General features: G+C 52.5%; 1 protein-coding gene across 2 annotated transcripts in view; it reads left to right on the plus strand.

Moving 5' to 3' along the window:
• The window catches only part of CSMD1 (CUB and Sushi multiple domains 1), a 2,062,046-nt gene that overhangs the window by 1,944,079 nt on the left and 104,091 nt on the right, over positions 1-13,876 (plus strand). For both annotated transcript variants that reach the window (XM_070047233.2, XM_070047234.2), the window contains exon 49: positions 2,662-2,850. In XM_070047233.2, coding sequence (XP_069903334.2) covers positions 2,662-2,850 — 189 coding nt within the window. The remainder of the gene's footprint in view (positions 1-2,661; positions 2,851-13,876) is intronic.

Here is a 13,876-nt window from a genome sequence, read left to right on the forward strand (position 1 = left end):
TAACTGTATCAATCAGTTAATTAGCGATTATTCAGTCCATTTATGCTATATTAAATCCTGGGTGCATTGTCTACATGATCGGACCGATGTCAGGGTTCATACTGCCCTACAAAGCAGTAGGCAGACAACCTTGATTCCTGAGGACATTTTATTTTCGAAGCAAAAATGCTGAACCTTCCTGAACACTCCATTCTGGGCAGCCGAGAAGGCATGTAGGTAGGTCTTCCCCGAGAGACCCACAGAGTGAGTCTCGGGAGGGGATGGCGTTTCACAGCCTGCATGCAGAGGACATCCGGAAAACAGACAGGAGGAGGAGGAAGGCCCCGTGCGTCCCGCGAGAAGGCGCCACTCTCCCAGGGTGGACGTCCTGACCGGGTGCTGAGCACCGAGCTCCTGAAACGGCCCTCGATGTGAGGACAGCAGGCACGGGACTCAGGTGGCTTCCTCCGGGAAGTTCAATCAAACGCAGCCAGACCTTCGTTCAGCAGGTCAGCAGGGCGATGATTGGAGGATTGTCTCCAGTGGGGGACAGTGATCGGTGTGGGAGGACTGCCAGTGCATTCTCCTTGTCTCCCCTGCGGTGAGCTTCCTCCTGCCGACAGGCCCCACTGCCTGTGTCTGAGAGGGCGGCCTCCCGCCCTGAGGGCTGTTTTCATTCTCACGCCCCAGAGCATTCTCTGTGCTGCACTGTACCGGGAGGAGAGTCCAGTTTTGTCTTCCGTCCGCGGGTGGGTACCTGTGTGATGTATGAGTGTGTGTGAAGTTGCTGACGCTCACATGAACACTCAGATCCTTACTTGAAGGCTGGCGCTTCCGTGGTGTCCGTCGGGAGCTGAGTACAGGAACTTCCAGGCAGTGACTAAGTGAGAGGGATCCTAAAATACCTGGGTAGGGGCAGGGAACTGTGGCCCACGACAGGCCCTGCAGGCACCCATGGCAGGTCCAGGTGGAGTTTGCGATGCCCACGTGAACCACTGGTCTCTCAGGCACAGGGGCAATGCAGTTGATTACCAGGAAATGGAATCTGAGGGGGGAAACACAAGCAGGCACCTGACCAGCAGGCAAGTCAGTGGACTGTGTGGCGGGGACACAGGCCACCCAAGTCCTTTGTCCACTCTGTGGAGCTTGTGCTGGAATCGCTGTTGGGAGTCCATCCGGATGTCCAGGAACTCCAGCCCTCCCAGGCTCCACCCACCCCGGGTGGCTGCCGGTGGCCTTCTTCAGGAGCCCTGCATTCCCGAGCCTCAGCTGGCCGCGTGCGCAGCTGGAGCTTCGGCCTTCATTCCCCTCACTGGAGCAGGACCCGAGCAGGTGCTGCGTGTCGTGGTCGGCGTCCCCTTACTGTCCCATGCCGTCCTGCCCCTCGCCCCTCCACGTGTTGTTCTGGGTGAGTTGCGGAACTGTTAATGTCTAGGTAAAGATGGCAAACGAATTTATATTCTGATCAGGAAATACACATAGAAAACATTTATGAGGCACATGTTTACATGTGTGTAGAAATGTGCGTGCACGCATGTGGGTATGCCTCTATGCAGACACATACAGACAGACAGAAGTTAAATCTGTGTGTGTCACAGATCTCACACATATCCAGGGATCCTCGGGACGAAAGAAACAGGGTAAGAGGAAGTGGGCCCACGCAAATTACAGCCCTCAGAAGACTGAGCCCTCCCCTAAGACACTGATGACCCCAGAGAACTCCGGGGTCTCACTGCCCCTTGTGGGCTCCTTAGAGTGTCCTGTCTCATGGCTAATTTTGGAGAAGGTTGCAAGTCTGATTCGTCACGGTGTTTTCCATGTTTTAAGAAAATTGTTGATGAGCGTGTAAGTCTTCTGCACCTTTGTGCAGGACTTCAGCACAGGCACCCAGCGTAGGTCGGGCGATCGGCATCCCCGCCTTCACCCTCCGCCCTGGGGGAGCCTTCCAGCTCCTCTCTCCCAGGTCTTCCTACAGTGTATCTCATGTCACCGAACTGCAGTCACAGCTCTGCAAATGTCATTTGTTTATTATGTGTCTATTTAATTTATTGGAAAAACAGAGAGAGAGAGAGAGAGAGAGAGAGAGATCTTCCATCTACTGGTTCACTCACCCAGTGTCTACTGCTGAGCCTGAGCTCGAAACAGGTCTCCTGTGTCGATGGTAGGGGCTTGGTGGCTGGGCCCTCACCTCTGCCTGCTGGGGTGAACAGAAGCAGGAGGCAGGACCCGAGAGTGCAGCTGGGTGTTGAGCCTGGGCACCTGATATGGACGTGGCCTCCTGAAGTGTTATCTTAACCACTATGACAAATGCCTGCACCTCCCTTTCTAAAAGTTTTATTTATTTGAAGGCAGAGAGAGAGAGAGAGAGAGGAAGAGAGAGAGAGAGGTCTTCCATCTGCTGGTTCACTCCCCAGTGGCTGCAATAGGCAGGCCTGGGCCAAGCTGAAGGCAGGATTGAGGAACTCCATGAGAGTCCATCACATGGGTGGCAGGGCCCAAGCACTTGGGTCATCATCTGCTGCTGTCCCAGCTGCATTAGCAGGAAGCTAGACTGGAAGTGGAGCATCTGGGACTCCAGCCCTGGCCCCAGTGTGCAATGTGGGTGTCGCAAGCAGTAGCGTAACCCGTTGTGCACAGTGCCGGCCCAAGCTGTGGTTCACATGTGTGTTTGTGTGCCCACAGCACCTTACTGCAGCGTGACCCACGCCCTGCAGAATGGCGGTGTTGTGAACAGGACCTCAGGAGCAGTGGGGAGCACGGTGCACTACTTTTGCAAGCCCGGGTACCGGATGATTGGCCACAGCAACGCCACCTGTAGGCGGAGTGCAGGGGGCGTGTACCAGTGGGATGCCCTCACGCCACTGTGCCACGGTAAGAAAGGGGCTTTCTGCCTCAGACCCTGGTTTCCATTGGTGGCTCCTTTAGATCCCACTTTGGAACCGAGAGAAGCGGTGACGTGGGATGAAAGGTAAGGAAACACTGAGTGTTGATTTACAGCGGTACAAATACAGCTTTCCTAGCATTTACTGCTGTCTGTGTCGCCCCGCCAAGCCCCGCTGGACTCTGGGCAGACTTTTTCTAACACATACTTGTATTTAAATCACGCAGTAAATAATGCATCATCTGACTAAGACTAACACTATTTTTTCATGGCAGTTATATTAAAATATGCGTTACTGAAAGACTCGTTTTCCTTACTGTAGTTTAGGGCTTCCTACAGTGGACTCAGTATCACATGCCTGTTTGTTTGATGTTTGCATTTAGTCCATGTGTGCATAAAAACCTAGACTGTCAGACGCAGCATTTTAGCATGAATTGAAGGCCCCCATAGCTTTGTCCTGTCAAGCTTTGTAGCATAGGAGATCTGTCAGCCTCTGAAGGTCAAGTGTGGCCGTGACTGCGTCTGCCTGGGCTTCCTTCTGTTTCTTCTCCATGAGCTGTGTCGACTTTCCTGGTACTGCTCTGTGAGGGTGGTAGGTATCCGTCAGTTTTATGTGTCTCCAACCAGAAGTTGGGGATCGGACAACCTAGCCTGCATTCCTTATGTCCTACCCACAGAAGTTCTTCTTCAGGGCAAACCAAGTATAAAGAGAGATGGGAGACGCACGCGTCATCAGGAGTGACAGCCTCCCCTTAAAAGAAGAGGCCCTTTCTTGTAGAACAGTGCACCACATTTGCTTTCGCTGACCCATGACTGCAATGTGGGTTCCAACACAGGAGGGCCTGCTTCCGCTGGGAGAGCATCTGTGGGCTTTGCCTGTTGCCGTGGGAACAGAGCGCCAGTGACAGAGCCGGGGCCCGGCAGTGCCCGGCCCCGAGCAGCCCTGAGCGCAGGCCTCGGTGCACAAGTCCTGAAATCGTCCTCTGGAGGCTGAGAGCCTGAGTGCATGAGCTCTCCAGGTCGAAACACGCCGGTGCTGAAGGGCCTCCGTGTGAGGAGAGGAGCAGCCAGGGTACCAAGCGGGCGCATGCGGGGTGTCCTGCTGGTCCCCCAGGGTCATGCACGAGGACAACACAACGGGAGATGCCTGCTCTCTCAGGGAGCACTTGAGAGGGAATAATGTGGTGTCTCGGAGAGGGTATTATAAGTCTTTTTAAAGGATTTTTTATCTGTTTATTTAAAGGCAGACAGAGAGAGAGAGAGAGAGACCTTGCATCCACTGGTTCACTCCCCAAATGCCCACAACAGCCAGGGCAGGGCTAGACAGAGACAGGAGCCAGGGACTTCATCTGGGTCGTCCTTGGGGATTGCAGGGATCCAAGTACTTGGAGCATCATCCTGTGTTGGAGACCCACATGGAGTTGTGGGTTCTTGGCTTTAGCCTGGCCCAGCCCTGCTTGTGCAGGTATTCGGGGATTGAAACAGTAGATAGATGATCTCTGTCTGTTTTTGTCTTTCTTTCTGCCTTTCAAATAAAATGAAAACAAATAAAGTATAAAATAAAGAAGTACACAAAGTTGTGTTTTGTCCAAAGAGAGTTAATATATGTAGGTGGATTGTCACCATCTGTGTAGTCCTGAATTGCTGACAATTCAAAATCAAACGTGGTGAAATAAGAAAAACCAGGAAGCCTCTTTTAAATGCTTGGAACTCTCCATGGGGAAAAGAAATTTGCAACCTCAGATAAATGATAAAGCATCACACTATTCCCACCCAAACCAGCATGGAGGTCTTACATTCACTTGTTTCTCCCTGGCTATCAGGTTTGTATTAAATACACAACTGGGGAATAAGAATAATAATCACGTCAGCATTACCTCTGAAACCTACGGACTTCAGACACACCACCGAACGGTTAATACAGGTGCAGGGGCCGTTTATGGAGAAGAGTGTATTTCGTATTTTTTCTTGTCTTGCTTTTTATTTTATTTTATTTTACTTTATTTAAAACAGAGAGACAGACAGATGGACTGAGAACTCTCAGCTGGTTTACTCCCCAGGGTTCTGCAACAGCCAGGGCTGAGTCAGGACAGAGTTAGGAGCTGGGAACTCCGTCTGGGTTTCCCACGTGTGTTGCACTTGGCCCAAGTACTTGAGCTACTACCGCTGCCTCACTGTGTGTGCTTTAGAAGGAGCTGGGACTGGGGGTGGAACCAGAATTTGATGCTGGCATCCCAGAGGGCTTCCCGCCTCCTGCTCCACACTCTCATCCCTGACGAAACACAGGTCTATCATAAACCTTGGTGTGGAAGTGAAGTGATTTTAGTCATGTGGCTCTGTAGATTAGCATCGTAGATGCAGAGCTGAAACCTAGGGCACTTGTAAGGATGCTGTGCCTGTTTTCATTCAGCTCAGACTCACTCCCTGAGGTAGGACTGTAGGTACCAGGACGAATCAGACACAGGCACAGATCTTACAGCTCTGATGGGCCCGTGGGACCACAGCTCCATAGGTCGGAAGCAAGAGCAGGTCGGCACTGAATGGCAGTAGCACAGGCGGGCATGGATCCTGTCCCGGGGAGGGGCATCTGAGCTGGCATTCGGAGAAGTCGTGGTGGAAGATGAGGTTGGAGCCGTCGGCAGGGGCAGGGCCCGGGAGTCCTCACCTGCATGTTTGGGTGGCCTTAGGTTTCTGTCCAGGGTTGAAGCAAGTCTATGGAAGGTGTGGTGACATCTGCACTTTAGGAGGGTAGATGCTTTGCTGGCCAGGGCATGGTGTGTATGTGTGTGTGTATATGTGTGTGTATGTGTGTACGTGTATGTGTGTGTATATGTGTGCGTGTGCTTGTGTGTATGTGTGCTTGTGTGTATGTGTGTATGTGTGTACGTGTGTGTATGTGTGTACGTGTGTGTATGTGTGCTTGTGTGTATATATGTGTTTGTATGTTTGTGTGTATGTGTGTACGTGTGTTTGTGTGTACGTGTGTGTATGTGTGTACGTGTGTATATGTGTGTACGCGTGTGTGTATATGTATGTGTGTACGTGTGTACGTGTATGTGTGTACATTGTGTGTGTGTATGTGTGTGCGTGTGTATATGTGTATGTGTGTGTATGTGTGCTTGTGTGTGTATGTGTGTGCGTGTGTGTATGTGTGTGCGTGTGTGTATGTGTGTGTACGCGTATATGTGTGTACGTGTGTGTATGTGTGTGTATGTGTGTACGTGTATGTATGTGTCGCTCCCCGTCTTCGTGGAGGAACGACACTAAACCCTGCGCTGTTCTTTTGTCTGCTCGGCCCTCCCCGGGTTTGCTGCTGGTTCTTCCCGGGTTGGCTACCGTCCCTTCCACCTCCGTGGAAGGGCGGGCCCCCTGCCACTTTCCCCACTTCCGCGGGGGAGCGGCACACCGCCGGCCGGCTCTCTCGGGGGCTGCACAGGTGTTCCTTCAGATAGATGTTCCTGGTGCATGTTGTCTCTCTCCTCCTTTATAGTCCTCTTCCACCAATCCCAACTCTGCTACCCACACGCCGAGTATGCTGCTCTCCTCCAATCAGGAGCAGGTCCTACAGTTTATTGGTTGAACTGGAGGCAGCTGTGTAGAAGCTGTTTCCTCCTCTCCCAGCGCCATATTGTGGGAGAGCAGATGCATAGAATAAGTCTTAATTCCAGTAACTTAGTCTAGTCCAAGTTGCTCCCAGTTGCTCCCCACATGTATGTGTGTATGCGTGTGTATGTGTGTATGTGTGTACGTGTATGTGTGTGTGTGTATGTGTGTGTGTATATGTGTATACGTGTGTATGTGTGTATGTGTGTGTGACTGCAGTGGGTCCTAACTGGAAGGAGGCTCTAGAAATGTGTGTTTGAGCACGGGAGGTGTTGGGAAGTGATACTGAGAAGAGACACTGGAAGTATTTAGGCGACAGCATCAACAGGCCCTGGTGATTGCATGGGAAGTTGGGAGGCCAGGAGTCTGGGGTGCCATGGTAGAAAAGGGGGCTCCTGGTCTCGATGCTGACCGCCGTGCCCCAGTGCTGACTGCCATGCCCAGGGCCTGTGGGTAAAGCTGTACCAGTAGGAGGTCAGTCATCAATAAACCATCAGTGCAACCAGGCAGTAATTCAGGTTAGTGTTAGGGGGTAGGTGCATCATTGTGACATTGGGAGCTTGCCATGTGAATCAACTGATTTAACATATAAATTATCCTTGAGTCGCTGTTATATTTTTTCCTTAGTGATTTGAACACCGTTCAGTGTTTTCTTATGGAAGAATAAACAGGATTTATACATCGCATGACTGCAAGAGCACACTTTTGTTCTTTTTAAAAAAATTGCCTGGGAGGATTTTCAGTGGGAATGTTACGAGCTCAGGAAAATATGGCTCCTGGCTTTTTCCCCATACGTATATTTACTTGTTTCTGTGAATGTCTGTATCCTCATGACAATCCTGTACTGCCATCAGTTTAGACCTAGCGATCTAAATCTAGATAGAAATTTCTGGAGTTGCAAGTGGCCTTCTATGCTCCGTTATGTGACTGTGTGAAGCTAAGCGATGGTCACCAGGTCGGCCACATTCTAAATGATTGGACACAAATCGCCCAGTCTGCATGTCCCATTAATCCCGCCGCACCCTGATCCTCCCTCCATGTTGCTGTGGGGCTTGGGCTGCGCAGCTGGGCTGTGGGGACTGCACAGTGGGATGTGCGCAGTGCAGCAAGGGGCCCTCTGCCCCAGCATCTCCCGGCTGTGTGACCAGAGCCTGGGGACTCGACCGCTGGGGTTCAGTGAACTCGCTGGTTGGCGTGAAGCCTACACCAAAGCACCAGGTGAGAAGCCGAGCCCTGGCAGCACACAGCAGACATGCGCGCTGGAGGTCTTCCCTGAGCGGGGCGCGGTACACAGCAGACGTGCGCGCCGGAGGTCTTCCCTGAGCGGGGCGCGGTACACAGCCGAGGCGGCAGCCTGGAGGGTCTTCCCTGAGCCGGGCGCGGTATACAGCGGAGGCGACGGCGTTCCTGTGACTGAGCGCCTGTGACCGTCTCTCACTCCTCATCCTAACTGATGCTGGAGATCAGCTTTCCTACAGGGCCAGGTGGTGTGTGTTCTGGCCCTCGTGTGTCACAGGTGCTTTCTTTCACGGATTCTTGGCTTGTATTTCTCAATCCTTTGAGCCTGTGAGCTGTGCAGAAGCGGGCTGCAGGCTGGCCTGGACCTGTGGGCTGCATTGCGTAGACTCCTGACCTCATATTGGGCCGCGGTCAGCCCGGGAGGCACGGCACGGCTCAGCAGTGCCGGCGGTCTCCCCACATTTGCCAGTTGTGCCTCAGGAATTTTACCCAGGCGGTGTAATCTTTCTCTACCACAAGCTGAAACCCAGTGTCATTATTCATTGAGTAAGATCACGTGTTTCCTCCGTCCGTGCTTGGCACACACCGTGTGTCACAAAGCCCCGTGTTGCCCTGTGTCTGAAACGTGGCTAATGATGAAAACAGGAGTGAGTGGAAGCGTGCACACAGGGCAGGTGTGTAGAGTAGCAGTAGCGAGAGGAAACCCTCACCATCCTGGACAAGACACCGTAGAGAACATGATAACTTATCGTGAGAGGATCAAGTGTCCTGTGGATAAGAGTGCTATAGAGATCATCTGTGTCTTTCATCAGCGGAACGCCCTAGGGAACGGTTTTATGTGCTTGACATTCAGAAATAAGCCCGAGACTGAGTACTCCAAAGATTCCCAAAGCAAATGGAAGAGCACGTGTCCTTGACGCCTCCTCTTCCTTCTGCTCTCAGAAATGAAGGGGCAGCCCAGGAGGGTTAGTCTAGAACTTTCCAGCCCAGGATGGGCAACTCTGAGGACGGAGGACGGGTCCTGAACATGGAGCGTTGACTCACAATGATTGTTCAGTCAAGGAAGGGTGAAGGGGTGGGAAGAGTACAGCACCCTGTGTGCCCTTGACCATAGCACCAGACGTTGAAGAACAGGTTATGGTCTCTCCTCAATGAGGTGCTGCAGTAGCCTCCCCGTGTGAGAGCGGGCATTTGAATATGCCAGGGGCACATCCAGGACAAAGTGCTGCCCGGACAGGACAGGAGTGGCCAGGCCAGCCGGCGTCGGCACTGCAGCTGCAGGTGGAGACTGCTGACGTGGAGTCCTGGCTCAGGATCTCCTGGCCCAGAGAGCTGAAGAGCAGCAGGGAGATGGGACTCCGAGTGCAGAGAGCAGCCAGGTGACAGGCAGCAGGCTCTTGGGATAGGTTCCCAGGCTGGGCAGCAGGCGGGGAGGGGCAGTGGGGCCGCTGGGAGAGGTTCCCAGGCTGGGCAGCAGGCGGGGAGGGGCAGTGGGGCCGCTGGGAGAGGTTCCCAGGCTGGGCAGCAGGCGGGGAGGGGCAGCGGGGCCGCTGGGAGAGGTTCCCAGGCTGGGCAGCAGGCGGGGACAGGCAGTGGGGCCACTGGGAGAGGTTCTCAGCTGGGCAGCAGGCGGGGACAGTCCCATCCACCCAGATGACATCAGGGTGACAGACACCTGTTCTGTATGTGTGTGCAGGCATCCTTCAGCTGTCCGCTTCTGCCAGCAGCCTGTGCTCTGTCTCCAGGGGATCTAGGTACCCACAGAACATTTGCGTGCACACGGCTCAGTGTTGGGCAGGATGTGTGTCCTTGTGTCTGTGCACCCTTGTGTGTGCACACATCTCAGTGTTGGGCAGGATGTGTGTCCTTGTGTCCATGCACCATGTGTGTGCACATGTCTCAGTGTTGGGCAGGATATGTGTCCTTGTGTCCATGCACCCTTGTGTGTGCACACATCTCTGTGTTGGGCAGTATGTGTGTCCTTGTGTCCATGCACCATGTGTGTGCACACATGTCTCAGTGTTGGGCAGGATGTGTGTCCTTGTGTCCGTGCACCCTTGTGTGTGCACACATCTCTGTGTTGGGCAGGATGTGTGTCCTTGTGTCCATGCACCCTTGTGTGTGCACACATGGCTCAGTGTTGGGCAGGATGTGTGTCGTTGGTGTGCACACGGCTCAGTGTTGGGCAGGATGTGTGTCCTTGTGTCCATGCACCATGTGTGTGCACACATGTCTCAGTGTTGGGCAGGATGTGTGTCCTTGTGTCCGTGCACCCTTGTGTGTGCACACATCTCTGTGTTGGGCAGGATGTGTGTCCTTGTGTCCATGCACCCTTCTGTGTGCACACATGTCTCAGTGTTGGACAGGATGTGTGTCCTTGTGTCCGTGCACCCTTGTGTGTGCACACGGCTCAGTGTTGGGCAGGATGTGTGTCCTTGTGTCCGTGCACCCTTGTGTGTGCACACATGGCTCAGTGTTGGGCAGGATGTGTGTCCTTGTGTCCATGCATCCTTGTGTGTGCACACATCTCTGTGTTGGGCAGGATGTGTGTCCTTGTGTCCGTGCACCCTTGTGTGTGCACACGGCTCAGTGTTGGGCAGGATGTGTGTCCTTGTGTCCGTGCACCCTTGTGTGTGCACACATGGCTCAGTGTTGGGCAGGATGTGTGTCCTTGTGTCCATGCATCCTTGTGTGTGCACACATCTCTGTGTTGGGCAGGATGTGTGTCCTTGTGTCCATGCACCCTTGTGTGTGCACACATGGCTCAGTGTTGGGCAGGATGTGTGTCGTTGGTGTGCACACGGCTCAGTGTTGGGCAGGATGTGTGTCCTTGTGTCCATGCACCATGTGTGTGCACACATGTCTCAGTGTTGGGCAGGATGTGTGTCCTTGTGTCCGTGCACCCTTGTGTGTGCACACATCTCTGTGTTGGGCAGGATGTGTGTCCTGGTGTCCATGCATCCTTGTGTGTGCACACATGGCTCAGTGTTGGGCAGGATGTGTGTCCTTGTGTCCATGCACCCTTGTGTGTGCACACATGGCTCAGTGTTGGGCAGGATGTGTGTCCTGGTGTCCATGCATCCTTGTGTGTGCACACATCTCAGTGTTGGGCAGCATGTGTGTCCTTGTGTCCGTGCATCCTTGTGTGTGCACATGTCTCAGTGTTGGGCAGGATGTGTGTCCTTGTGTCCGTGCACCCTTGTGTGTGCACACGGCTCAGTGTTGGGCAGGATGTGTGTCCTTGTGTCCGTGCACCCTTGTGTGTGCACACATGGCTCAGTGTTGGGCAGGATGTGTGTCCTTGCCCATCCGTCCAACTATTCTGCCCACAAATGCCCCTTACCATTCAAGGTGCACCAGTGACATAGTTAATACTGAATTTTGAAATGAGCAAGTCCAGGAGCACGGAACCTTGGTTTCACAGGCATTCCAGGGGCCCTAGGGGCAGGTGCCAGAGAATGTGTTTGAAATCCACACACGACACCTCGCACCACTTCAAAGTAGATGTTTTATCTTTGGATTCCAGCATTTTCCACAGTGTGGAACCTAGTTGTCATTTGCATAGATTAGTGAATCCGTGACGATGGCTCAGCCATGTCACCAGTTGCCCTCCTCGATGGGAAGAGCAGCAGGTATAGTGCTGTTGGGAGGAAGCCCAGGCAGAAATTTGCAGAGGTTGTATTTGACTTGCAGAGAGGAGGTGGCCAAGTCACAGGGAAGTCTTCCGGCACAGAGAGTCTGTGGCACTCCCCCACTTCCAGCACAGAGTGTCTCTGGGGCATGCCCCACATACACACACAGAGCCCAGGGACCAGTGCATGGCTCCAGTCGCCAGCCTGTGCTGTGGGTTGAATCGTGTGCCCCTCACCAGAAAGATATGTTGGTCTCCCAACTTCTGATACCTTTGAATGTCATCTTCCTGGGAATTGGGGCCTTTACAGAGGTGACCAAGTTAATGTGAAGTCCTGAGGGTGGCCACTCGCCCAGCGGCTCCAGTCTCACAAAGGCGGGGGGTGGGGGTGACAGCCCAGAGATAGGTACACTGAAGGGTGGTGTGAGCAGAGATGTGGGGGGAGACAGCGCTTACGGCCCAGAAGGAAGAACTCAGGAGGAGCCAAGGCTGACCTCACATTTACCCTGCACTGTGGACAGCAAATGTCTGGCTCTGAGCTGACGAGGTCTCTGGTGTGGCCCAGACACGTGGTCACGTCCCTGCTCCTCTGAGTTCATCCTGGAAAAGGCCCCTCAAGGGCCAGAGGAGTCTTTGCTGCAGGCTTTGAGAGTGAAGGGGTCGGGGGCCAACGTGCTGGCGAACTTGGTTAAGCCATTGCCTGTGATGTCAGATCCCATATGGGCACTGGTTCAGGTCCTGGCTGCTCCACTTCTGATTCAGCGCACTGCTAGTGTGCCTGGGAAAGCAGTGGTGGGTGGCCCAAGTGCTTGAGCCCCTGTACCTGTGTGGGAGACGCAGATAAAGTTCCTGGCTCCTGGCTTTGGGCTAGCCCGGCCATGGTTTATGTGGCCACATAGAGAGTGCACCAATGGATGCAAGAGCGCTCTCTCTCTCTCTCTCTCTCTCTCTCTCTCTGTCACTCTGCCTTTCAATAAATAAATAAATCTTTAATTAAAAAAAGCAAAGAAAGAGTTCCACAGGGCCGGGATGTGGTGACCTGCAGTTCTGAGAGCTGACAGCCAGCGAGGAGCAGACTTGAGAGGTGCAGTTGTAGGGATACAGCTCTGCCCCCACCCCTGAGAGCCTCCGGAGAGAAGACAGCTCGCTCCTGCCCCACACCAACAGGCGCTGCCTAAGCGGTGATTTCATTTGCATAGCAGCAGTAAACCAGGATAATTATCAATCTTCTCAATCCGTGCACACTGACAAGCAAAATAAAACAAAGTGCAAAGCTTGTTTTCAACTTCATTGCTATTTGTGGAATATTACTTATTTTTTCATAATTTGTTATTTTTCATATGTTTTAAAAGTATTTCCATTTTCATAGTTTTCTCTTTGCCTGGTGTTATTCAATTTTACTGACCATTTTTGGTGCAGTGCTTGCTAACAGTTAGTGAACCACCTGCTTTGCAGATATCTTTTATAGTATGTGAATTGAAATAGTCTATCTACGAATTCTGGACTGGAAAAGTCCTCTCTATTTCCTGTTGAAATTGATCTATTTTTATAGAACTGAAGTGGTTTTGTTTACATATAAATATTGGTTTTAATTTTTTTTAAAAATATTACTTTAATTGGAAGGCAGAGGTACAGAGAGGGAGAGATAGAGATTTTCTGTCTGCTGGTTCACTCCCCAGATGGCAGCAAAGCCAGAACCGGAGGCTTGGAGGTTCGTCCAGGTCTCCCACACTGAAGGTTCATCCAGGTCTCCAGCACTCGGCCATCTTCTGCTTTCCCAGGCGCATCATCAGGGAGCTCGAGCAGAAGTGGAGCAGCTGGGTCTTGAACCAGTGCCCATATGGAATGCCAGAATTGCAGGCAGCAATTTATCTGCTACGCCACAAGGCCAGTCCCTAAATACAGTTTTTTTGTGGTAAGCTAGTGTTGGAAGAAGTGTGATCCGTGTGTTCCCCTCCTTGATGGCTACAGCTTTTCATAGGTGGTTGTCGGGTAATTATTGTGCCCTTGACTGAATTTCCAGGGGCTTCCTCTAGCCCTTCATGGTGTGGGGACACATCTCCTCTGGACTACTGGTTCTGCCCAGGGGAGTGCCCCGTCCTGTGCTGAAGCAGCAGTTTTCATGTGACTGCTGGATTTTCATCTGCATGGTTGGTGAGAGCCAGGTGTTTTTCAACAAGGGCTTGAGTATCATTTCATCAACCATTGAGAGCTATCATTGGGCTTTTGTATGCTGTTACATTCCACTTTTACAAAAATGAATGGATGGAATTATCCGTAGTATTTAATTACATATTAGAAAGAGTTGACATAGGGATATTTAAAACCAGTTCTGTTGGCAGTTCTGACTCTCAAAGGCAAATATCATTTTGTGCCTTGCTCAGAATTGCCAGAATGGTCGCGGCGCTCCCATTAACCCTGAACTGTGGGCTCTGTGGCGTGCGCACACACATGCATGTGCTGTGCCTGGGCAGGAGCTCAGATACCCAGCAGGTCATGACCTCACACTGATTCTGTCCTGGCCATGAGAACCTCACGCCTGA

The sequence above is a fragment of the Oryctolagus cuniculus genome, chromosome 8 (assembly GCF_051225735.1).
Source record: "Oryctolagus cuniculus isolate XC-2025 breed Fujian yellow rabbit chromosome 8, ASM5122573v1, whole genome shotgun sequence".
In the NCBI taxonomy this organism is placed as follows: domain Eukaryota; kingdom Metazoa; phylum Chordata; class Mammalia; order Lagomorpha; family Leporidae; genus Oryctolagus; species Oryctolagus cuniculus.